At 50.0% G+C, this 25,077-nt stretch overlaps 2 protein-coding genes across 2 annotated transcripts in view; one reads left to right on the top strand and one right to left on the bottom strand.

Moving 5' to 3' along the window:
• Positions 1–4,034: 4,034 nt before the first annotated feature.
• On the top strand, positions 4,035–15,043 carry mkln1 (muskelin 1, intracellular mediator containing kelch motifs). The gene is made up of 18 exons (XM_068755222.1): positions 4,035–4,114; positions 4,797–4,866; positions 6,610–6,752; positions 8,076–8,164; positions 8,240–8,349; positions 8,447–8,639; positions 8,729–8,845; positions 9,014–9,079; positions 9,976–10,088; positions 10,812–11,024; positions 11,225–11,446; positions 11,581–11,710; positions 12,689–12,836; positions 13,194–13,308; positions 13,855–13,994; positions 14,076–14,178; positions 14,350–14,404; positions 14,659–15,043. Exons 1-18 carry the CDS (start codon positions 4,035–4,037, stop codon positions 14,778–14,780), a joined length of 2,229 nt encoding a protein of 742 aa, XP_068611323.1. The 3' UTR covers positions 14,781–15,043.
• Positions 15,044–17,714: 2,671 nt separating this feature from the next.
• Positions 17,715–25,077, bottom strand: part of podxl (podocalyxin-like) — a 13,610-nt gene continuing 6,247 nt past the window's right edge. The window contains exons 2-8 of the mRNA XM_068755420.1: positions 20,978–21,652; positions 20,055–20,257; positions 19,952–19,975; positions 19,467–19,599; positions 19,081–19,124; positions 18,883–19,002; positions 17,715–18,764 (exon numbers count right to left, since the gene is read on the bottom strand). Coding sequence (XP_068611521.1) covers positions 18,570–18,764; positions 18,883–19,002; positions 19,081–19,124; positions 19,467–19,599; positions 19,952–19,975; positions 20,055–20,257; positions 20,978–21,652 — 1,394 coding nt within the window. The 3' untranslated portion in view covers positions 17,715–18,569. The remainder of the gene's footprint in view (positions 18,765–18,882; positions 19,003–19,080; positions 19,125–19,466; positions 19,600–19,951; positions 19,976–20,054; positions 20,258–20,977; positions 21,653–25,077) is intronic.

Raw genomic sequence — 25,077 nt, forward strand, 5'->3', positions numbered from 1 at the left:
TATGCATCCAATCTAACTTTAACCGGTTGTTACGGGAAGAAGCAGCCGTTCAGCTGCTATAGAGCGATGCCCATCCACTCTGCATGATGCCCCACCCACTCTGCATGAAGCCCCACCCATTCTGCATGATGGGGCATCTAAGGGGCAATAACCCGAAGTATTTACCTGGGTTGTTTGCTGATATACATCCCCAGAGGAGATACCTGAATAATAAAAAGGGACCGTTTGAACTGTCATATCCACACAGATGTGCTGCCCAGTTATGTGCGTGTGTTTGCGCGCGTGCGTGTGTGCGCAGGGCACCAGGGAGGTGATATATTGAAGCAGTAACGTCACCTCTCATTGGATGTCTCTTCCAATCAGCCGGGGAACCATCACGCTCGCGCTTTACCCGCACGGTCATAGTTAATACACGCGCACTCTCCGTCTGAGCGACACCAATGACGTCACATTAGGCGATTGATTGAGATAAATGATCTACTTTATAGTGACAGATGTTTGAGCAACAGGTTGATCAATCCCTCAGATTGAGGTTGTTCAGTCAAATCAACGACTCCACGCCCCGGGCTGCGGACGCGGAGCTCCAGGCTTGGATTGGATGTTTCTCGTGACGCGCGGACACGCGGACACGCAGTCCCGACGCTCCGTCCAGCTGCAACGCGAGGCCCAACTTGTTTACTTCAACTCCAATTTCTGTGTGCGCAACGGCGCATGGAATGCGGACACCGGCGTGGCACATGATCAAACGCCCCCCCCCCGGGATGCGCTCTCTCGCACTAAAACACTTTTCAACAGCTGAGCGATGAGGCTCGTCGCACTTACAGAACCCGGCAGCAGCGGCGGCCGCGCACCGCCGCGCACTAAAAGCAGCGCGCAAAACGCACCTGCGTCAGCGGCGCCGAGCCGATCCCACGCCCGCTGAGGCGTCAGGAAGAACTTCACTCACGCTGAGACGCGCTGCGCTCCCGCTGCGGGACGGACGCGAACGTCGGAGCCGGCAGGTGCACCTGCGGAGAGAGAAGACGTCCCGCCCGGTCTGCCCGGTCCGCCCGGTCCGCCCCGGCCCGGCCCGGCCCGGATCGCGCGGTGCCGGCTCGGAACTCAGCGTCCTCCGTTCCTGCCCTTTCGTTATATCACGTCCGTGTGACACGGACCGGGCCTCTGTCAACGGAAACTTAAAGGGACCTCCCACGTGATGCGTTTGATGCGCGCTCACAGTGGGCGTGCGCGTCCCGGCGAAATAAAAATGCTGCGAACCCAATAAAAGTCAACCAGTAGATCGTAAATCGATGGCTTAACTGTTTTTTTTTTTTTTTTTTTTTTTTTTACCGGAACTGATGCCCGTAATGATGATGATGATGAGGAGGAGGATGCGTTGCTAATGCCTGATATGTGTATGGAACTTTTAGTTTTTTGTGGTGATGATGATGATAATGATGATGATTTCGCTCTTTCAGGATGACATCATGCTGTGTGACGTCATCATAGGGTGACTAACACTGAGGGAAAACTCAGCTGATCTCATATCAGAAGCAACGCCTCCAGTCTGTCCTCTCATTATCCTAATTTAAAACGACTAATCTACTATTATGAGTCTGGAAGAATATCCAGTAAATGTTGTACATTTGTGTCATTTATATATATATATATATATGCCTTGGATAATCCTTTTGCGTTCCCTGCTTTATTAAAAACGTTAAATAAAATTTTGTACTGCAGTGACAGTCCTCATTGAGCAGCTTGTCACAAAAACTAGAAGTATGTGTACTTCTAGTTTTTGTGACAAGCTGCTTAACGAGCCTACAGCCTGTAGCTCGGCTCACTTCTGACTCATTTATGTATAACATTGCTTCTGTGGTACTCCCTTGACATAAAGCCATACTGCTGCTTGTAAATACTTACTTCTGTCCTTAGTCTAGCCTCAACTACATTTTCCCATAACTTCATCGTATGACTCATTAGCTTTATCCCCCTATAGTTTCCACAACTCTGTATGTCTCCCTTCTTCTTGAAAATGGGCGCCAAAGTGGTTATTTTGCATCAATTGAGCAATTTAATATTGGTTTTATTTTTATTTGTATTGTTAAATGTCGATGATTTATGTACTAAGGACTTTCAACGGAAACAAGACGGCAAGGGCTTTCATGAAATGCTCCTCTTAGACAGGATGTTTGACTTTATTTGTACTGTAATACATGCTACTGTGTGACTGTACTTGTACTCTACCATTCTGTCTAATAAATATATTCATCATCATCAGCACACTTCTCCTTTCCTCTGGCATCTTCTTCCCCTCTAGGATTGTATTAAACAACCCCGTTAAAAACTCTACAGCTTCCTCTCCGAGACACTTCCATACCTCCGCAGGTGTGTCGTCCGGTCCGACTGCCTTCCCATTCTTCATCCTTCATAACTTCACCTTCACTAATCTTTGTGACTTCCTGGTCCACAACAGGTGCATCTACTCCCCTTTGTTCTCTCTCATTTTCCTCATTTATTAATTCCTCTAAATACTTCTTCCATCTTCCTACACACTACTGGCCTCTGTCAACACCTTCATCTCTACTCTTCATCACTCTAACATGCTGAACATCCTTCCCATCTCTGTCTCTCTGTCTGTCCAGCCTGGACAGATCCTTCTCTCCCTCTTTCCTATCCAACTTTGCATACAGGTCATCAGATGCCCTCTGTTTGACCTTTGCCTTGCGTCTCTTCTCCCTGTACTCCCGTTTACTCTCTTCTGTCCTCTCAATGTCCCACTTCTTCTTTGCTAACCTCTTTTCCTGTATACACTTCTGCACTTCCTGGTTCCACCACCAGGTCTCCTTATCTCCTTTCCTTCCAGAAGACACACCCAGTCCTCTCCTACCTGTCTCCCTGACCACCTTAGCTGTTTCGTTCCAGTCTTCTGGAAGCCTCTCTTGCCCAATCAGGGCTTGTCTCACCTCTTCTCTGAAAGCCACACAACACTCTTCATTCTTCAGCTTCCACCACTTTGTCCTCTGCTCTGCCTTCGTCTTCCTCTTCTTCACCACTAGAGTCCTCTGACACACCATCAGCCTATGCTGGCTGGATACAATCTCTCCTACCACAACTTTATAGTCACCAGCCTCCTTTAAACTGCGCCATCTACGTCAAATGTCGTCCACCTGTGTGCTCCTCCCTCCACTCTTGTAGGTCACCCTGTGTTCTAGTCTCTTCTGGATATAAGTGTTAACTACTGCCATCTCCATCCTTTTGGCAAAGTCCACCACCATCTGTCCTTCCAGGTTCCTGTCCTGTCAATTCACCTCTAGAACACTCTGCACCAAGTCTTCCTTCAAGATAACCCCTAAGAAAGAAGGACACAATAGATTTTGGTAAAATGTGTCCAAATAACTGGAAACTACGTATGTTCACATTACTCATCACATGACTCATCCAAGCTTTCAATGAGCCGGCTTTATGCCGAGGTCATTCTGAGGTGGTTTTGAAATGACGAGCCACAGCCGTTGCTTTTGCTTCGTGCCAGACGGAATGCTGCAATGTCAGATCTGGATCGGCGAGATGAGATGTGTGTCTCAGTGAAAAAACACAGAGTTGTTTTTGATATTCAAAATAGATTGTCTGGCGGTTGATTCCTCACACTTTAAATTGATCATTCCTATCACATAAAGCTCATAGAAAAATCACCACAGGTTTAGACGCATTTGTGTCCAAGACTTACATCCACATCACATTGATATTTAGACATCATATCATTTACATTATGAAATACTGTAACTACATCAAGGTATTTTAATGCTTATATCAGACTTAAGACAAAAAAGGCAACAGGTCTGTTTAATAAATCAGGTACCTCCCTTCAGACGCTTCATTGAAGAGATTCTGGATCTGACAAAGAAATGTATCCTTTTTTCAGCACATTTTTTAATTTGCAAGTGAATAAAAGTCAACATCTCCCTGTAACATTCTCGGGGTACTGTCTCTTTAAGGGCCGTCGCCGCTCGCGCCACGCTCACCCCCGCCCACCGCTTGTTGTTTTCTGCAACAAGATGGCTGCCGTTCCTGAAAGCAGTGTCCTCACTTTCAGCCTTTTCAAATGGAGCTCTTACTCTTCTACATATTTACCCGAGTAAGCGGTGCGCGCCTTCGTTGGCCCGGTAGACGCGTTGTGTGTCGCGGTCGCCGCCGGCTCCGCTGCGCCGGTGTTTATTCCAGCCGACGCGACTGTCCCGGCTCTGCTACAATCCCAGACAGCTAGCGTTAGCTCCGCGAAGGGGAATCGGGGCGTTTGTTTTTATACCAACTAGCCTGACAGCGATTTAGAAGTCGGCCCATCGGGGTTTATATGAAAGATACAAATTATTGAAGCTCTTTTTGTTTTCGGTTAAACAATGCCCGGGCGTTCCTTTGGACATTTTCGGTAGTTCGTCGGTGGTCATGTCTGCACTCGCATGCCTCTTGTAGATGTCACATTACGTCAACTTTAGTTTTCTTGTCTTCAGATGAGCGCGTTTCATCACTTAAAGTTCACATTATTCACGGCGGTTCTCGCATGTTCAGACGAATCGTGTTGCCAAAAAAGCGTTTTAATTCAGAAATCGTGTGAGTCGCACATTCGCCTGTTCAGCACTCAAGATAGCTCAGTGTGATGAAGTGAGCCGGCTGATGGGGCTGCTAGCTTATGCTTTACTTTGCTGTAATGGATCCATCCATTGGGCTCGCTTGTCCGACACGCAAAGTCAACGTCCCGCGTCCCCAACCCGGAATGTCTCTGACGCAACTTCCACCTCTGTCTCTTCGTGTTTTTAAAGGAACATCTTGGTGGACAAACCGAACGATCAGTATTCCAGGTGGTCGTCTGAGAGCAACTACCCTCCACAGGTAGGTACAGCTGGAGGCCAAATCATTTGACTAAATAAACTCTTTTATAGTAACCAGAGTGAATACAATCTGTTTGAAGAACACAGTGCGGCAGATTTGTTTTCCTCCTGGTTTTATGGGCTGCCGCATTCTCTAAATTATTAAGACCCTTAATATCATCTCTAAGAGACGCATTTATAAATCAGATGTTGTTAAAACAGAGCCAACATTATTAGAATTTCTTTAGCCATAGAGTCCAAAAGTAGTTTTTTTCTTCTTCTTGTAATTGCGTATAATTAAAGAAGAGTACCATAACGAATGTACTGGCAAAAGAACGCCGTGATTTTTGTAAACGGCTATTAAATAGCGTATTTAACCGATAAACCCAGTACTGTTGTTGAATACTTTGTACGCTTACGGCACAATGACGTTTCTCTAATTGGAATGGACATTTTCACTGGTTTCATCCATCAATAGATGGATTGATCAGTCGGCATTAAATAAAAGCAACGCATTCATTAGTACCTAGTTGAGGCCCTGGTGAATGCTCATGCCATTCTCTGTCTCGATATGACAGCGTAGTAATTAAAACCCACTTGTGATAATGTGCGACATGCATGAACGGTTTAGTGGGCTTGGAGTCCAGACTTTGTTAAAATTCAATCTTTGTCTAAAGAAAGCCCAAGTGGAACATTCTAGAAGTTAACGAGTCGAGTGTTCGCCCCAAAGCCCTGCTCGGGCCCGGGCTTTCGGATTGTAAGGAAAATCTCTGTTTTAGATGTGTGGTTTATGGACAGTCCGCAGCGGGCGTGACTGGAGTTATCGGGCGGAATGGCGTGATTAGAAGTGGGTCGGCTGTAGATGAGACAAGAAAAACATCGACGGACCGTGTAGTTTATCAGTTTGCTTTTACTTCACTTCTTTAAGCGTGAATTACGACAGTTTCTAACCCTGCGTCTCTCGTTTGTATTTTAATGGACTGAGCACACGAGTGACCTTTTCACTACAGCAAACGTCTGAAAATGGTTCACCTTATTGAATCAAATCAGAAAAAGCATCTCGTAAAGGCCGCGTTTTGATATTTAATAATAATAAAAAACATTTACTGTTGGGGGACTCTCAGTTGTTTGAGTTCAGCACATCTTTTAACCGCTGATAGTTGCTCGCCACCGGGCCTAAGGACGTTTCCCCCGGGCTCGGCGTCTGCGGGGGAACTTCCAACCTTTGCACATGTTATTCACAGCAGACCAGGGCAGTAATGCGGCAGAGACGAGCTCACACAGGGATCAAACGGCCGATGTATTTTATTTCTCCTCCATTAACACATTTCAAAAGAGGGTGGGGGCCACATTACTGGCAGCGTTCTGTAAAGAGTCTCCTTAGACGTGTGAGTCGTTCCAGCGTGATGGAACGTTCGGGCTGAATCATAAACGGAGCCAAAAGAAACGACCGATGTGACGGGAGAGGTCAAAGTCGATTCAAATCGGTCTTTATTGAGGACGCTTTATGAAAGTGAAGTTCATTACGAAAGACTCGTGCAGCATCAGAGTGTCGTAGTTATTCCTGATGCATACCTCGGTTTGTGGCAAAATGGAACATTCCGTCTTCGCTTAGTCTGGATAAGGACCACTTGTGTCTGGATAATTACCGGTAGATTACCAGTTGCGTAACGAACAAACGAGTCTTCTCTCAGGGGGAAGACGGGTCATCCGTGCACGCCGCTCGTATTAGCGCCCATCCCACTCCTCTCTTCTCTCTTTCCAGTTTTTAATCTTGAAATTGGAAAGGCCGGCAATTGTTCAAAGCATCACCTTCGGGAAGTATGAGAAGACTCACGTCTGCAACCTGAAGAAGTTCAAGGTGTTTGGTGGGATGAGTGAAGAGAATATGACGGAGCTTTTGTCCAGGTGAGGCGACACGGCTTGGAACGATAGTCCATCTGCCTTTTTAGGATGAGCGATGGGGAAACGGTGCGTCTCAGTTCACGACGTATCGACTAGTGCAGGCGTGGGCAAACTACGGCCCGGGGGCCATATACGGCCCCTTGGGCTTTTTAATCCGGCCCGCCAAGCTTGTCCAAATTACATCATTAAATACAATTTTATTAGAATTAAACCTCATTCATTTGACCTTTTCCCTGTAATGCTGCCTGTAAAAGGTCAAATCCTTTCCTGGAATGGCTTTTACATGTCATTTCTACGAGTTCACACAAACACTCCATCCACTGGTTCCTGGCCCGGCCCCTCTGTCAAATAGAACCCATTGTGGCCCCGCGAGTCATAAAGCTTGCCCACCCCTGGGCTAGTGACTTGTAGACTTGGTGTAAGGGGTCGATCGTGTTTGGCCTGGTCTCGTAGCATCAGTTCTGAAGCCGCCGGATTGGTGTCGTTGCCAGTACCGACCGTAAAGACATTTTTCCACTTGGAGAACTTGACGGCCAGCGAGCCAGAGGAATACGGCATGGAGCTCAGTTCTGTACTGTTTTTTTCCAGTGTTTTAGAAACCGGGACGCTGGGATCTGTCACTGGGAGGGGGGGGCGCTGGATTATTTTATTTTTTCTGTCCTGTTTAGTTGGCGAGCCGAGTTCAGCTGTGGGACGGCCAGCAAAGAGGAAAAAAGTGCATCCATTATTGATTTTCTTCCATGTCAGCATGTAATGACTTTAAAAGGTCAGCCAAAGTAAATGAATGGAGGAGCCTCGGGGGGGGGGGGGCGGAGCAGAGAGAGAGTCTTTCCAGCTTTATTCTTCAGAAGAAAATAAACAATAGCTCAAATCAATAAGTTGTGATCTTTATCTGCGACTTGTTAACTTTGGATTCAATTCTTTGGGTGACACATTTCTGAAAGAAATTTTAGAAATGTTTTATATTAAAGCAGAACGATTTGTTTTGAATTGGAAAAATAAAACTATTTCTTTTAACCCCTTTATTGCCGCCCAGGTGATACTGATCCTTCAGAGATGATATTTTTCTCATACATGTACAAATGTACTTGTAGACTTGGTACATGTTCGTGCAGTGTTTAGCTTTTCCTCAGTACTACCGCATTCTGTGTTCGGAGGCTCTCGGGTATTTGGATCAGACTGTCCTGTTATTTCTCCGGCTGTCTCTGAAAGAAATGATTGAAGAAGATTCGGCCGTAAGGTCACGCAACGTTTGCCGGACTAAAGGTGCTCTCTGCAGCTCAACCCATGGAACGGTTGGTGACGCTGTTCTTCCTCTTCTTCCAGTGGCCTTAAGAATGATTACAACAAGGAAACGTTCACCTTAAAACACAAGATCGATGAGCAGATGTTTCCCTGCAGATTTGTCAAAATAGGTGAGCACTAGTGGACCGAGGAGACTCTGCTCTGCGGGTTTTCATCTCGCTTTACGCCGCTCTCCTCTGTCTCAGTGCCTCTGATGTCTTGGGGTCCCAGTTTTAACTTCAGCATCTGGTACATTGAGCTGCACGGCATCGAGGACCCCGAGGTGGTGCAGCCCTGCCTTAACTGGTACAGCAAGGTGAGCCCTGGACGGAAGCAGAACGTCCCCTCTGGGATTAATGAAGCTTTCTGGTCAGTTCGTCTCTGACGTTCCCTCTCCGCCGCGTCCCTCGCAGTACAGAGAACAGGAAGCCATCCGCCTCTGCCTCAAGCACTTCCGGCAGCACAACTACACCGAGGCCTTCGAGTCGCTGCAGAAGAAAACGCGAATAGCACTGGAGCACCCGATGCTCACGCACCTGCACGACCGGCTGGTGCTGCGAGGGGACTTCGACGCCTGCGAGACGCTCATAGACAAAGCCGTGAGAGGTACCGCGAGACGGAGCGCTCCCTCGTCTGTTCCGTTTCTGCGTCGGCCGTCGGCCGCGCTAATGGCGTCCCCTCGTGTCCTTCGCTAGATGGCTTGTTTAACCAGTATATCAGCCAGCAGGAGTACAAGCCCAGGTGGAGCCAGATCATCCCAAAATGCAGCAAAGGCACAAGCGTCCAGGAAACCAGCCGGGACGACGTGAGCGGTGAGGCCGTTTTATTCAAAAGGGAAACATTTCACAACGTCGGCGATCCTTCGGCTGAAGCGAGATGGCCTTCCCTTCTTTGTCACCTCTCTCTCTCTCTCTCGCCCTTTTCCCATCATCCTCTCCCTTCCCTTCCCTTCCCACTCACTTCCACCCTGCTTTTCTCAGGTGACGCCGATGACAACAGGCCAGGGATGAGGGGAGGACATCAAATGGTCATTGACGTCCAGACTGGTGAGAGCCGCTCAGCCGGTGCGGGCGCTTGGCTTTTAGTCCAAAGCGGCGCCTCGCGTCCTCCCACGCCGAGTCGGAACACAGAGTTCTGTTGTTGTTTGATCCAATCGGGCCTTCTGGCCCAAAAGAAAACAGTCCTGAGGGCGTTTCGTTTCCAAGACTTCGTGCATCACCACTTTCCAGAGACACGCGGCTATTGTTTTTTCTCTGGTGACATCATCGGTGGTGTACTTCCCCTTCGGACATTTAAAAACAAAAGCTGTGCGTGACGCCCCCCTCTCTTCTGTCTCTGGTCCACGCACGCATACACGCACACGCACCCACACACACACACACTGATGTGTGTTTTGAAGTGGTGGATCGTTCCAGTGGATAAAATAGCTTCTTCTTCATCGCTCCGGTCCGAATCTCATACGGATTGTCGACTTGTGTTTATGCATTCAAGGAATTTAAAAACACACTGCCGTATTATTACCAACCTGTATTTAGTATATTATTTGTATTTATAATGATGATCTTTTGCCTTCAGGAACAGAAACCAACACATAACCACCATAAACTGTAATTAGTTTGCGTCCAGTCAACGCAGCGTCGAGCAGCAATCCCCCTCCTGGCCTCCAGAGCTTCCATTTTGCCCACATATAATTGATGTCCTGAGTAATTACGTTTTTAATGATGCTTCCTCTGTATGTCCAGAGGGAGGGAGGGGGAGAGGGGGGGGTCAATTCTTAGTTTTGGTTTTGAAAATGTTTTTTTTCTTAGTCACCAGTCATGATTGTTTCCGTGACTCACACTCCCATTTAAAATGATAAATATACACGCTCTGCGACTCTACTACTGGTGTTTTGCTGCAGAACTGTATTTCGGTGTTTTTGAGCGCCGTCCGTTCTCCGCAGAGACGGTGTATCTGTTCGGAGGCTGGGACGGAACGCAGGACCTCGCTGACTTCTGGGCCTACAGCGTTCAGGAGAACCAGTGGGCCTGCATCTCTAGAGACACTGAGAAGGAGGTGAGCGGGCCTGAAGACACGATGATCATGTCCTCCCTCACTACGTCCATGTATCTTCTCCTGGGTCGACCTCTAGCCCTTCTCCCCTAACTCGCATCGCTAGCAATCTTCAACGAGACGCCCTCAGTCTCCTCTAGAACACTCTGCACCAGCTCTTCCTTCAGGATAACTCCTCCTCCATCCCTCTTTCCTCTCCTCCGTTATAGAACAACTTGAGTGCTGCTCCTCAGCTTCTAGCCTTGCTCCCTTTCCTCCTGGTCTCCTGGACACGCGACACACAAACCTTCCTCCTCATCATCACGTCCGCCAGCTCTCTAGCTTTTCCCCTCATCGTCCCAACATTCAAAGTCCCTGCTCTCAGTCCTAAACTCTTCCGTTCCCTCTTCTCTCGCTGCTGATGCACTCGTCTTCCTCCTCTGAGTACAGTTTATTTAGTAAACAAAATTATTCATTGGCTGTTAGTAATAATTTATTTTAGTCTGGCCTTTATAAATAAACAGAGCTTTTACCTTAAAATGTTGTTCATGAGGGAAGTCTTTATTTAATTTTTCTATTCAGTTGTTGTTGTTTTTTATTTTATTAAGCGCATCTCCACATTTACTAGCTACATTAGCCATTGTTAGTTATTGTCAGTGAGGAAGCGTCCATCTTGCATAATGCGGTTCATTTGTGTTTCTTCTACCTCTGCCCCCCCCCCCCCCCCTCCACCCTCCACCCAATCAGAGCGGCCCCAGCGCTCGGTCGTGTCACAAAATGTGCATCGACTCCCAGCGGCGTCAGATCTACACGCTGGGCCGGTACCTGGACTCCAGCGTCAGGAACAGCAAGTCTCTAAAAAGCGACTTCTACCGCTACGACATCGACGACAACACCTGGACGCTGCTCAGTGAGGACACCGCTGCCGACGGGGGGCCGAAGCTCGTGTTTGATCACCAGGTAGCTGGAACTCCGCTCTGTGTGTGCGTGTCCCACGCGATCAGCCGCACATCAAATGGGGAAACTGAACTTAAAGCTACAAGTACTAAAACATTCACGTATGAGTTCAGTAAAGAGAGGAAATGAAACGCCGATGCCCCGCCGGAACCTCTTGGGCCTCCTGCCTCATTTGCCCGCCGTTTCCCCCGCTCTCGCTCCAGATGTGCATGGACTCTGAGAAGCACATGATCTACACATTTGGCGGTCGCATCCTGGCGTGCAACGGCAGCGTGGAGGACAGTCGGATATCGGAGCCTCAGTTCAGCGGCCTGTACGCCTACCACTGCCAGGCTGCGACGTGGAGCCTTCTGAGGGAAGACTCGTGCAACGCCGGCCCGGAGGACGTCCAGTCCCGAATCGGACACTGCATGCTGTTCCACACGGTGAGCGCGGTCTGCCCGCCTGAACACGCACACGTCGGAGGGATCTTCCACCGCTTCTCATCTACGACAATAATCCTGCCCGGTCACTTTGATAAGGTGCTCGCGTTTCAATTCGGATTCTCTTTCTGTAACAGAGAAACCGCTATCTGTACGTGTTCGGAGGTCAGAGGTCAAAGACGTACCTCAATGATTTCTTCAGCTACGACGTGGACGGGGACCATGTAGAGATCATATCGGATGGCACCAAGAAGGACTCGGGCATGGGTAAGACCCTCCCTCCATTCGGCCATTCAGAGTTCCGACAGCGGTCAGACGTTTCCTGCTCCGTCAGACGGATTTGTCGCTGCAGTCTCAGCTCTGCATCAAACGCAGTGTAACCTAGGTAACCTGGAAGCTCTGATAGCAGAGAGAGAACCTGGAAGCTCTGATAGCATGAAGGTAGAAACTGGAATAAATAGAACGGGCGACTGCAGCAGATCGAGAAAGAACAGAATGCGTTCTGGCAGGAAAGAATGTTCAGCGTCGTCGTGTCCTGTCTCATAATCCCCGTCACATGTTGCTGGGATTACAGGAATGTTTGTCTTTATTATTTGCCAATCATCAAACCCATCTGGTGGTTCCGGCAGAATGTTCACCGATGAAGTGACGCTGTCAGGTTGCACCTCTTTCGGTTTGGCTGTTCCTCAGTCGCTGACTCTGGCACCAATTGAAACGCATCGTCAGTGTCGATAAAATGACATCTTGTTTTGAACATTGTTGAGATGATGGAAGTAGAAAACTAAATGTTGTACCGGTAATGAAATATAAAGCAAATTGTTTCAGCCATCTTAATGCAGAAATGCTCCATAGATTTAATAACTAGCTTTGTATAGTCTAAGAAACTGCTTAGAATCTGTGTTTAAAGGTCTCTGTGACCTCAAAAAACATCTGTGGACTCAGATGTACGCATGAAAACTGATTTTATAAAAAGGCAGTCAAGTTAGCGATTAAACATTAGATTAAAGCGATTAAAAAAAACACGACATTATTAATATGACTAATTAATTAATCGCAATTAACGTGATCATTTGACACCCCTAATACTTACCCCTAGTCCTGCATGACTTAACACGGGAGTTTTTTAGGCTTGTTTTTCCTCCTTGCCTACATAGGTGACCTTGAGACGACCCAAATTCTGATTCGAGCTGGATCGGATCTGGAGGAACGAGCGCTCTAATTCTGCCGCTGCTGTTTTCTCCTCAGTGCCGATGACGGGCTTCACCCAGAGAGCCACCATCGATCCCGAGCTCAATGAGATCCACGTCCTGTCGGGCCTCAGCAAAGACAAGGAGAAGCGCGAGGAGAACGTCCGCAACTCCTTCTGGATCTATGACATCGCCCGCAACAACTGGTAGGAGAGCCAAAGGGAGCGCAAACCGATGCATGCTAACAAACCAGCGCCACCGCTGCAGGGCGCGGGCGTTTCCTGAGCCGTCGGCGCCCCACCGGGGAACTGCGTGTCCCCGGTGTCTCTGAATGCGCTGTTTGGATCAGCCGCTACGAGAACAGGCTGGAGCTCTCTGTTCCAGCACATCTATTACACGGGATGTCCTTGTGCTCGGCGCCCGGCGAAACCGCTTTGAGGCGTTAGCAGTGCGGCCTCGTGTTCGGTGTGTGTGTGCTCATTTATACCGGCAAGAAAAGCTGGATTTCTCGAAGGCTTCCTGCTCGAGTACATTTGCTTCCTTGTCTTCGCATCGCTGCTCAGGTCATGCGTGTACAAGAACGATCAGGCGGTGAAGGAGAACCCGAGCAAGGCCCTTCAGGAGGAGGAGCCTTGTCCACGCTTCGCTCACCAGCTGGTCTACGATGAGATGCACAAGGTAAAACGCAGACAGCAGTCTGCAGCTCGCCTTTGCCAGAGAGGAGTTTATGCAGCAGGTAGTCAGCGTGTCCCCCTCGCTCTTCTGTCCGGCGAGAGGCGGGGGGTACACCCTGGACAAGCCGCCAGGTCATCGCAGGGCAACACAGAGACAGACAATCAGCCACACTCGCACCTACGGGCAATTTAGCGTCACCGATCCACCTGGGCTGCGTGTTTTTTTGTGGTGGGAGGAAGCCGGAGAACCCGGAGAGAACCCGCGCAGACGCGGGGAGAACACGCAAACTCCTCACAGAAAGGCCACAGGTCGGATTCGAACCCGCGACGGTAAATTCAATCAAATGAATTCTGACGATGAGCGAGCGCAAACGGGAACTACCGCCCGGCACTAGCAGGGAATGCCTTAACCTCTCGCTGTGAGGTTTAAGGTGCACGACCATCCAGTTTAACCGAAGATAAACGGAGACGTTTAATATTTGGGTTTTTTTTTAGCGATAAAGGTTTTTTATTTGGTCAGTTTAAAATGTGTCTAACTTGTTGTTTTCAGGTGCATTACCTGTTTGGGGGGAACCCTGGGAAATCTTGTTCTCCTAAGATGCGCCTGGACGACTTCTGGTCCCTAAAACTGTGCCGCCCGTCCAAGGAGTACTTGCTCCGGCACTGCAGATACCTCGTACGGAAATACAGGTCTGTATCTTTTAACGCTGCTGCCATCTAGCGTTCACTCGTGTAACTGCTGTTCACCGTCGGTGCGTTTTGATTGGCCAGGTTTGAGGAGAAGGCCCAATCGGAGCCGCTGAACGCACTAAAATACCTCCAGAATGATCTTTCGCTGACGGTGGACCACACGGACCCGGATGAGACCAAAGAGGTACTTCATCACGTTTATATTTCATTGCTTTAGAACCCGAGCTGTAACTAGGACCCTCCGGGAGGGGGACGGGGACGTGTGGACCTAAAGGCGCGTCCTGCCCCCCTGATCTGCTTGTCTGTTCAGTATCTGTGCTGAGAAATATGTCAGAGGTTTGTCCTGTGCTTCCAGTTCCAGCTTCTGCCCTCGGCTCTCTTCAAATCCAGCTCAGACTTCATCCCTCTGGGTAAGAGCCTGATCTGTTCAGATTAAAGTCACACGCGTGTCCAGTCGGGGACGGGATGCGGACGAGATTAATCCAAGACGGTCTTCTATGTCTCGTAGCACGTAGCTAAAGTGAATGACGAAGGATCTAAAAGGTTTGCTCGAAAGAGTTTCCTCTTCCGGATCAATAGGAACCTGTGAATGATCTTCACGTTGACTTGTGTGCGTCGGCGTGACGACGGGTGGACTCAGCCCCGTTGTCTCTCTGCTCCTCAGGTTTCTCCGACGTCGATCAGACGTACGCTCAGCGGACGCAGCTTTTCGACACGCTGGTCAACTTCTTCCCGGACAGCATGACTCCGCCCAAAGGCAACCTGGTAGACCTCATCACACTCTAGCCCCGCCCTTCTCCATTTTTACCCCACGTCTCCCCCCCCCCCCCCCCCCCCACGCCTCACCCACTGGACTGACGGGCACAGAGACCAGTTTTATTTCTGTTCCTGCTGTCCAGGTGGGCGGAACCTGAGAGTGAGGGGCGGAGTCACACAGCGGAACCTACCCCTACCCGTGCGTACGTGCGTGGGGTTTCTTTTCCTTTTGGATTGCTCGCTAATGAATATTTATTGGAGCATGCGTCGCCCCATTCATCTCTGCCAAACATTGTTTGTGTTTTTCATTACTTAACCCCCCCCCCCCCCCCCCTCGAGAAGGATTAATGCCAAAAAGCGGACTAGCATTTTAAAGTTGGCGGATGTGTGCGTCGTAACCCACACAAACGGCCACCCGTTGGAAGAGGAGGATTCTACGGCTTGTTGGTTTCCTGGACGACGGCGCTTCACTCTTCACGTTTGAGGGTTTCGCTCGTCCCGCTCGTCCCTATTTATGATCACGAATGCAAAAAAATATACGAGAGTGTGGAACATTGGTGGGAATTGATTTTGGGGTGGGAATTGATTTTGGTGCTAACCGAGTAAATCTTTGGTGATTGATTTACTAAGTTTAGTTATTATTAAGAATAACCCCGAGAGGTTAAATGTTGTAAATATACATCCAGGATATTTTATCGTGTCCCTCTATATTTAACACTCTTCATTACTTATGGGAACGCTGGATAAACGCAGGTGTGTGTGTGCGTGCGTGTGTGTGAATGGCGCGCCGAGGCCAGTTGTGCCGTTTGTTACGCGCACGTTGCCCCGATGTCCCCGAAGCTTGGATGACCGAGTCCGATGTTCCAGGGGAGCCACCAGGAATGTTTCTACAGAAACGATGTGTAGAGAAATACCCATTTAAGCTAGCGCCATACAAAATGAGCCGCGCGGTTAGCGTCCGTATTCCGTTGGCGCGTCCTCTTTGACCGCTTCTATCTAATTGGGACCTTTTTGTGTTCCCCAAAATGTAAAACTAATGCAGGAAAAGGCACAAACTGGGGCTGAAACATGCACTGAACAAAGCTAGCTCTGCTAGCGTTAGCCTCTAGGCTATTGTGGCGATGCCCAAGTGCTTCTGCACGGCGTCCTTCCCGTTTCAGCGTTTGTCGGTATGCCGACGAAACGAGCTTCGCTGTGACGCGTTCACGTCGGCCTCCGTTTCAGCGGACTGAAACCTGCTGCGTTTCAGGATCCAAAGGAAACACGTGACTGACCGAAGTCGTCCGAATGAGGAACGGTCGTAGCATTCGGGAGATCGTTCTAGATCTCGCGTCCGTACATTGTGAAACGGATCTACCTCCAACAGCCAGACTGGGAACAACGGGGGAAACGGGACTGGGCATCGCAGGATGACCCCCGGGTGGGCGACGGGCAAACATGTGACAGGAAGTCCATTTCTAAAGTGAGGAGGACTCCACCCACTGTGGGAGAAAGGGAGTGGCTTTACTTTGTTCAAAGCAGCCCGTCCCCCAAAATGCTTGGGTCCAGGCTAGCTGTTCTCTGTTCTTGATGCTAAGCTAACCGCGCTTTGCCCGTTCTTCGCCTTTATTTTGGCAATACGGCGGAGCAGGCGAGTCGGATGTCAGAACTTTAGAAGAAACGCAAAATCAATCATCCACAAATCTAATAGTTAAAAAGCACGACGCTGTTTTAGAACATTGATAACGTATCTCTGAACTTGATACTCACTCAAAATGTATTTGTATTTTCTTTATAGCTTATAAATGTGGCTCCTATAAATGTGAAATGCACTCGACAAGGATTTCCTTCTTGAATGCAGAATTTGTAATGAATTTAAACGATGTGATGAAGTTTGAGCACCAAACAAACGTATCGGTAATGAGTTTCAGACACACCGAGTGGCAAATGATCGGTGCTTTGGATCCGTCCAGTGAGGGGGGAACCTCCTCACTTGCTTCCTTGGATGGTTCCAGTCCCAGAGTTGGGACGTGATTCTTCCAGATTTTAATTCCCAATGTGTGGCTGAGAAACGCGATGCTAGCGGCCGTGTTGTCCCCGGACCGACTCGACCCGACTCGTCACTTGATGCAAATAAATAAATGTGAGCAAAAGTATATTCCGTTTGTGATTTTGACATTTGCATTCCGACTCGAGGCAAATGAATCTCCCTCGTCTGCATTTCACATTTCCCGATTCCTCTGCCGGCACTTGAACGCACCATAATGTCGGGGCGTTCCTGTTTCCCTGAAGCGCGCTGGCTCTGAAACGTCCCGTTTCCTCCGGCTGTGCTTCACTGTGATGCTCTGGTTGCTCTGCTGCCGTTCCTCTCATCACGCCAAATAATCTGCGGTTTCCACGGCGCTTCCGTGACCTACTCCGTGCTCACGTGTTCAATCTTCTCATTGCTAATAATTGATTAAGAGAAGTAGAACCTGCAGAGGCAGATGATGTGTGTGTTCATGTTCTTCACGTCCTGCCCGTACAACCCTAGCTGAAAACCGATCAGTCACCGTAGCAACGCGTCTATAAGAGTGTATCGCGCTGCTGTGCGCGTTTGGAAGCTGTTAGGGCTCATGCTTGCTGTAGCATTTAATTTTGTGCCACAAGAAAACTATTGATTAATTGAAAGCACATTTGTTAAAAACACAAAACACTGTTTCGGGTTTTGCTCTTTTGGAGTAAATGCCCTTAAACACGGTCCATCTTGCCCTTCTCTCGTTCTCCTGGGTGGAACTTCTAAGGCTGGTACTCGGTGAGTACTCCTCTGTGGGTGTAAAGTGAATGTGTAGAAAGCCTGGTAGTATTGAACTGTATGTAATGTACATAATGAATAAAGATTGTATTTTGTTCAGCTCGTCTGTCCTTCTGTCTCTGGGATTCTGCCCTCTAGTGGCCGTGCACAGGCATCACAGATGAGTTTACAAAGAAAAACACTTCCTTTATTTGCAAATCTGAAAAGGTAGGGAAAAAAAGAAGAAAAGAATGGTTGCCATGGCAACCAACGCTTTACAGCTTCCAGTGTGTCAGACCCCTGTTGTTTTGCTTTCAGCAGCAAAACGAACCATAAATAGATAAAATACTGTTAACGTACTTTGGTGAGGATAGTACAGCTATTATATAAGTGAAATAAACACGTAAACGAGTTGGATCGAGGTGATCGATTCACTAATGTGTATGTGAATATATAGTAACGTACTGTTTAAAGGGACGCCATTAAACTGAAAGGTGCTCCGGTTCTGGTGGATTAACATCATTTGTCTCCTAATGAGGACCCCCCCCCCCCCCCAGGCTATGAGGACAACCTCGCGTCGGTGCGTGCGGACTCGAACCCTTCACTTGTCCTCTCGCTAGCTCTAATAGTGAGGAGTTGTGCTCCCGCTCAGACTAAAGGGAAGTCGTCAGGACACTTTAGGGATCCTGAGCTCGTCTGTCTCTGTCTCCCTAAGCTGTGGGACGTCTTCTGTCTCTGATCTTCCTCCTCTACGCATCCAGAGCAAAGTGCTCTTCATCGCTTGCAGAAAATAACAAATATATATTTACAGGTTCAGTAAAAGAAGGTTTGGGGCACAGAGTGATGAGTCGGCGTACATTTTAAACGTCGGAAGGCCACTGCGTTGACTTTCATCGCTACGTTCTCCCCGTCAGACAGACGCTTCATGTGGGGGTGGGGGGGGCACATCTATAGGATCTATTCCTATAGGAACCCCAGGGTCAGAGCTGTCTATTAAACAGTGGATTCTTTAAGTTATTCTGGTCTGTCGTCGTCTTTGTCGTCTTCGTCTTCGTCCCTGCCGGTCTCTACAGGTGCGTGTCCTCCTCATCCACCATGTCCTCCTTTATCAGGTTGTCGATGGGGACGATCCAGCTGTCGTTCAACTCCCCGTTCAGCGCCACCTTCTTCTCCTGCATTTCGGGCTGCGCCTCCATCACCTCCAGTGTCGGGTTGTCATGGTAACCGTTCTCCACTGTGTGCAGCTCCTCCGTCAGGTGTTGCTGTCAAACAAACACCATTTTGGAATATTCAAAATATATATATATTTTTTACATTCGCATTATTGTCTGAGCTGCTCCTTCGCGGGACGCCCGCCGTGGGACACTTTGTCCCGCCTACCTGGGTCTCGCCGTAGGGCTTGCGGCGGTGGGAGGCGCACACGGCCAGGATGACGATCATGATGAGCAGAGCGCCGCAGGAGGCCAGGATGGCGATCAGGGTTCTGTTGTCTTTTGGTTTCTGTGGGTGGGGAAACGGGGAAAATGACTTCTCGCGTTTAGACTGATAAACATAACATGTATGCACGTGAGGCGTTACCATGGTGATATCTTCATAATACTGGGTTGCCAAGCCGGTTGTCACTGTAAGAGAAACGGCAGTTCATTTGTTTGCAGCTTCTCTCTCTCCCATTCTTGTTACCCTCCGCCGAAGGGGATCCGGATCTGGATCCAGATTCTAGAATTATTTTTACATGATCTGGAATCGTGCCTGTGCTGTAACATGGGAGTGTCACTTTAAGAAGGAGGGACACGAAGGGCATGATGGGAAAAAGAGTCCAGAAGGTGTCTTGTAGTACGCCCCTCTGATCCGGTAGCCCTGTTTACTGTCTCACAAGATCGAATAGTCTTTTGGAGGCGAGGGTCTGCAATCTCTGATTGTCTTTCTAGTTCTGAGTGAGGAAGAGGAAGAGGAAAAGTTTTCACCTTTGCCGTTTATCTCCACGCGGTCAAACTGGATCTTTCCGTTTCGGCGCCGCCACGTCAGGCTGCAGTTTCCGTCCTGTAAGTTGGCCATCAGGCGCTTGCACACCTCCACCAGATCTTTATCCTCCTCCTTCTGAAGGGGAAAGGACTCTGTGATCCTCTCTGGACACGATGTTCAACATCTTAAACATTCGCATGAACACGGCAGGACAGGAAGGCCAGAGGTCACGTCGGGGGGGGGGGGGGGGGGGCATGAAAGTGTTGTGGGAACATAGGAAATGAGTGAAAGGCAGGAAGGCTTCCCAATAAGACACGTTTTCCACCCACACACTGGAATATAAGTCGAGCTTCACCGTTTCCTGTCCCGCTGACAGGGTGGACTGTTCTGTCCGTCCGTGTCTCCCCCCCCCCCCCGGACAGATTGAGCAGGGACAGTTTCTGATCTCACGTCCACAGACAGAGATTTTAAAAGACAGGAATCTCACCTCGTGTTTGGAGTTCAGTGAAAACTGCAGAAAAACAGAGACAAGAGCGTCAGTCGGCGTCCCCGCGTTTGTCTCCCGCCTCGTCTCTGTTACAGTGTCTCACCACCAGTGTCTTCGGCTCGGCTGCTGCGGTCATGGGGGTGAGGTCTCGGGCGGGGGTGGCCTGCCGGGGCGTGGTTCCAGCCTGGGTCCCCGGGGCCTCTGAGGTGGGACGTCCCGTTTCGGTCGGGGTGGGGGGGGCGTTGGTGTTCCCGGCGTTCCCAGTTGGCTCCCGGCTTGTGAACGTAGTCGTGACCTCCTCTGTGCCTGGACAGGGATCAGTGTGATCAGGATTATTGATCGGATCTTTTAACGGGATTATGGGCTGGAGATCGTGAACTCTTTAAATCTGAGCTATTCATGCTTCTGTCCTGACTCGAGATGCCTGCATGAAATATTCTGTAGTATCGTTGCTACGGTTTCCACGTTCTGTAGTATCGTTTCTACGGTTTCCACGTTCTGTAGTATCGTTTCTACGGTTTCCACGTTCTGTAGTATCGTTTCTACGGTTTCCACGTTCTGTAGTATCGTTGCTACGGTTTCCAAGTTCTGTTGTATCGTTGCTACGGTTTCCACGTTCTGTAGTATCGTTGCTACGGTTTCCACGTTCTGTTGTATCGTTGCTACGGTTTCCACGTTCTGTAGTATTGTTTTTACAGTTTCCACATTCTGTAGTATCGTTTTTACGGTTTCCACATTCTGGAGTATCGTTGCTACGGTTTCCACGTTCTGTAGTATCGTTTCTACGGTTTCCACGCTCTGTAGTATCGTTTCTACGGTTCCGTAGTATCGTTTCTACTACAGAATGTGGAAACCGTAGCAACGATACTAACGTTCTGTTGTATCGTTGCTACGGTTTCTAAATGAGCGGAGTCTTTAAAAGGATCAGGAAATGATTCCCTTCTGCTTCATTCGTTTCTCTGTAAATGAATCGGACGCGTTTCATTTTGACCCGTGTTCATTCTCGGGGTGTAAAGCTGGTCTGACCTGCGATGCTGGCCGCCGGGCTCGTCTCCGTAGAGACGTCCGTGTGAAGCGTGGACGGGTCCCCGAGTCTGTGTCCATCTGTTGCGTCGTTTGGGATCGTGGTTGTCCCCTCGCTGCCAGTATCTGGGGGTAAACTGACAGGCGCTGCCGTCTCTGTGTTCTGACTGGTCAAAGGGGCTTCAGGCGTTGCTGCTCTGGTAGCTGGAGGGGGCGCCGCAGAAGATCCCGGGCTGTCCGTCATTGGTGCCTGGCTGACGACCGGAAGGCTGGAGGTGGCACCCGGAGCGGTAGGACCGGCGTCAGTGGTTCCGGACTCGGCTGTGATTGGGGCTCCTGGGTCGTGCGTGGCGGCCGTTGCTTGTGGTTGGCCCGGCAACGGTTCGGACGTGGGCTTGGATGGCGTGGTCGGCGTGGGGGGGGCGGCAGTCGTCTCCGCTGGCGTCGGCGCCGGCGTGGGGGGGGCAGCAGTCGTCTCCGCTGGCGTCGGCGCCTGCGTGGGTTTGTTTGTCTCCGCAGCATCAGCACCGGCTGCTGGCGCGCCGGTCTGCTGAGGCGATGCGGCAGCATCATTGACGGCCACGGCCGTCGGCGCACGCGTGGCGGAGGCGGAGTCTTTGGACACGGACGTGGCTCCTTGAGCGTCCTCGTTTGAAAAGACGCTTTGAATCAGCAGACCTGAGATGGACACAGGATTAAAAAGGGTTCTCCTCAGCAGACACAGTCTTTATTCTTTCTTTCAATAGTAATACGACACCACAGATATTTAAACATTCGATGTTAAAGAGAGGCAGCAGATTCCATGATAAGTACACGGAATATAAACTTTGCTTGTCCTTGTTCGGCTGCAGGTAAATCTCACCCCGGCGCCGCTACCTGTCCTGTCCGGTGGATGACGTCATCATGTTAGAGTTTGCAGGCAGAAAACACTTTTCACTTTAAGATACAAGCATTATGGACACATTTAATCGGATTAAAAAGCCTGATCTGAATAAAAATGCTTCATGTTCACACCCAGATCGGATTAGTCTGACCCAATCAAGCTCGATCCGATCGACAGCGGTGGTTTATACCGATTGATGATCCGATTGGGGCGCATGAAAACACTTATTCCGATGTTTCGGTACAAGCCGTCCTTACTGCGCATGTCTGAGACGTCAGCTGAACACGCTTCTGTTATTCCCTGAAGCTAGTTGAAGCAGAGCGAAACTAAATAACACTTAATGTTTCAAGCAGAAAAGGGCGGAGCCATGTTTTGTTTAACAGAAGTTGCTACGGCTTCTTCTTCTACTATTTCCTGTATATTTGGTATAAATTCCGCATGTCAAAATATTTTATTCCGATCAAAAGTGTGATGCAGGAACACGCAAGTCCTAATCGGATCAATATTTTCAGGGTCCATCCGATCATTATTTTACTCTGATGGGATTAAATACATTTCGTCCATGTAAACGCAGCCGCTGTGATGATCTGTCGATCCGCATTCAGGATTTCCTGCAGTTCAGAAAGCTGCGCCTCTATTTATAGTGACCAGGACAGGAAGCCGCACACAATAAACCTGGAAGCGCCACGCCCTCCGCTGCAGCCTGTTTGGATGGACGGGAACAATGGCTGACTGACTCCGCCCCACAAAACAATGGCCGTGGCATTTTATCCACTTTGGAGCTTCAATTTTAATTTTCTATTTTAATCTGCAGTGCGAGTTCATAGAAACGCGTCCCACCAGGACTCACTGAGGCCCAGAGACGGCCCTGTCCCGTCCCTGTCCTGAGACGGCCCTGTCCCGTCCCTGTCCTGAGACGGCCCTGTCCCGTCCCTGTCCTGAGACGGCCCTGTCCCGTCCCTGTCCTGAGACTCTCCCTTCCATTCCAGCATCGTCACGTCAGAGTGGATTTAACTGGCGGGTGGGAGTTCAGCTCATTCATTCGGTACGTTCTACCGACCCCGCCCTCTTTTCCTCCCCCTCCCACAGGTGAGTCGTTTGGCGTGACCTCTCTGGTGACCCCAGCTGGTTTCTGTTTTAGTGGGTGACCCCCCCCCCCCCACAGAGCCCACTGCTATCAGCACCGAGGCTGTTTTTACCTCACCCACACATTCCTCGTTGGACAGCCTCAAGGAAGACATGCACGCACACACACACACACCAATATGAAATAAGATTCGTGCTAGTAGACTAAGTGCTGTCTTAACACTGATGTGTTTAGAGGGTTGCACAACGTGCAGATTTTAGCTGATTGTTGACTGATGTCATGTGGGGGGGGGGGTCTCAGTTACCAGCGAATTTCATCCAGATCGGATCCGGATTGGGGATAATTCTGTGATGATGCAACTAAATCCGGATTTTGTTATAATGCAGGCTCTGTCCTCGGCTGCGGGCTCTGTCCTCGGCTGCAGGCTCTGTCCTCGGCTGCGGGCTCTGTCCTCGGCTGCAGGCTGTGTCCTCGGCTGCAGGCTCTGTCCTCGGCTGCAGGCTGTGTCCTCGGCTGCAGGCTCTGTCCTCGGCTGCAGGCTGTGTCCTCGGCTGCAGGCTCTGTCCTCGGCTGCAGGGTCTGTCCTCGGCTGCAGGCTGTGTCCTCGGCTGCAGGCTGTGTCCTCGGCTGCGGGCAGTGTCCTCGGCTGCAGGCTCTGTCCTCGGCTGCAGGCTGTGTCCTCGGCTGCAGGCTCTGTCCTCGGCTGCGGGCTGTGTCCTCGGCTGCGGGCTCTGTCCTCGGCTGCGGGCTGTGTCCTCGGCTGCAGGCTGTGTCCTCGGCTGCAGGCTGTGTCCTCGGCTGCAGGCTCTGTCCTCGGCTGCAGGCTCTGTCCTCGGCTGCAGGGTGTTGTTTTCTGGGACGTCCTGCTCCACTGTCGGGGTCAGGCAGCGGATGGTGTGAGAACTGTCCTGCTGTCCTTTCCCTGGCTCGTCTCTCCACTTCTTAAATCCCGGCAGTGTCAGGAAGACGTTCTGTTGATCTAGGCCCGCGTGTGACCCGAATGACCTTCGGTGGGCGGAGTGACATTTGTTTTTGCTGCTCTTTCATCAAACACTTCTGGTCCACCAGAACGCACTACTAATCACCGCTGGGGAGGGAAATCACACACATCATCTGTCAATCAAACCCGGGACGGGTCGGGACAGAATTATTGTGTTAAGTCGAATCAAAGAGGAGAGCAACACCTCTGGAATAAAAACACGCTTAACGTTATCTTTTATTCACTATTTCCCTTAAACGAAACATTTCACAGCAGGAGGGTCAGTCGTGTTTTTTTAGCATGCAGCGTTGCCCCCCCCCGACCCCACGCTGCAACCACCGGCTTGTCCCAGTGACTGAGGGGGCTGCTGCTGCTGGTGGTGGGGGTGAGAAAGGGAGGGGGGGGGGGGTATTTGCTGCATTGGGTACGGAGGCGAGGGGGTGTGAATGTAAAAACACTGAGTGGGAACAAGAGAGAGAGAAAAGGAGGAGAGAAAGTAAAGAAGAGCTCGAGGTGCTGTAAATCTGATGGGTGCACGGAAACGACTGACCACACACACACGCACGCACCCACACACACACATGCACACACACACACACACACGCACCCACACACACACATGCACACACACGCACACTCCTTGTCCTTGGAAAACAGACCAGCGTGTGTTTATGTGATCTGTCGGTGGGCTACTAATGATAAAAGTTCAGTGTTACAGGTCCATTCAACCCCCCCCCCCATACATACGTGTGTGTGTGTGTGAGGAAACCAGTCACCACCAGCAGGTACGCACACACACACGCACACACACACAAAGAAAAGAGCACTCAGAGAGAAACGATGATGTAAAGGAGAATAGGAGGTCTGAAGAGGGAGTCGAGGAGGAGGAGGAGGAGGTGAGTGAAAGTCCACGACGGTACCAGCCACAGGCCTGATTAATGGACACCTGGGGGTCCAGCGAGGGAGGGAGTAGGAGGTTAGAGCAGAGGTGAGGGGGGGGGGGGCAGTGAAGAAACGGCGGCCTTCACCCGTCACCCGAGACCCGTCGTTCCTGTTCCAGCAGAGCAAACCGCTAAATGAGAGGCGTCGGACGTGTCCGAGCTACGAGGAGGACGAGCTGTCCTCACCCGGCCCGTCCTCTCCGTCTCAACCCC

Source organism: Brachionichthys hirsutus, chromosome 22 (genome assembly GCF_040956055.1).
Source record: "Brachionichthys hirsutus isolate HB-005 chromosome 22, CSIRO-AGI_Bhir_v1, whole genome shotgun sequence".
Taxonomy (NCBI): Eukaryota; Metazoa; Chordata; class Actinopteri; order Lophiiformes; family Brachionichthyidae; genus Brachionichthys; species Brachionichthys hirsutus.

What these genes read in the sequence shown, in the direction of transcription:
- mkln1 (XM_068755222.1), top strand. Translation starts at nt 4,035, where the DNA reads ATGGCTGCCGTTCCTGAAAGCAGTGTCCTCACTTTCAGCCTTTTCAAA. An exon ending in TCTTCTACATATTTACCCGA is followed by an intron (nt 4,115 to 4,796) that starts GTAAGCGGTGCG and finishes GTGTTTTTAAAG; the next exon opens with GAACATCTTGGTGGACAAAC. An exon ending in CAGCCGGGACGACGTGAGCG is followed by an intron (nt 8,846 to 9,013) that starts GTGAGGCCGTTT and finishes TGCTTTTCTCAG; the next exon opens with GTGACGCCGATGACAACAGG.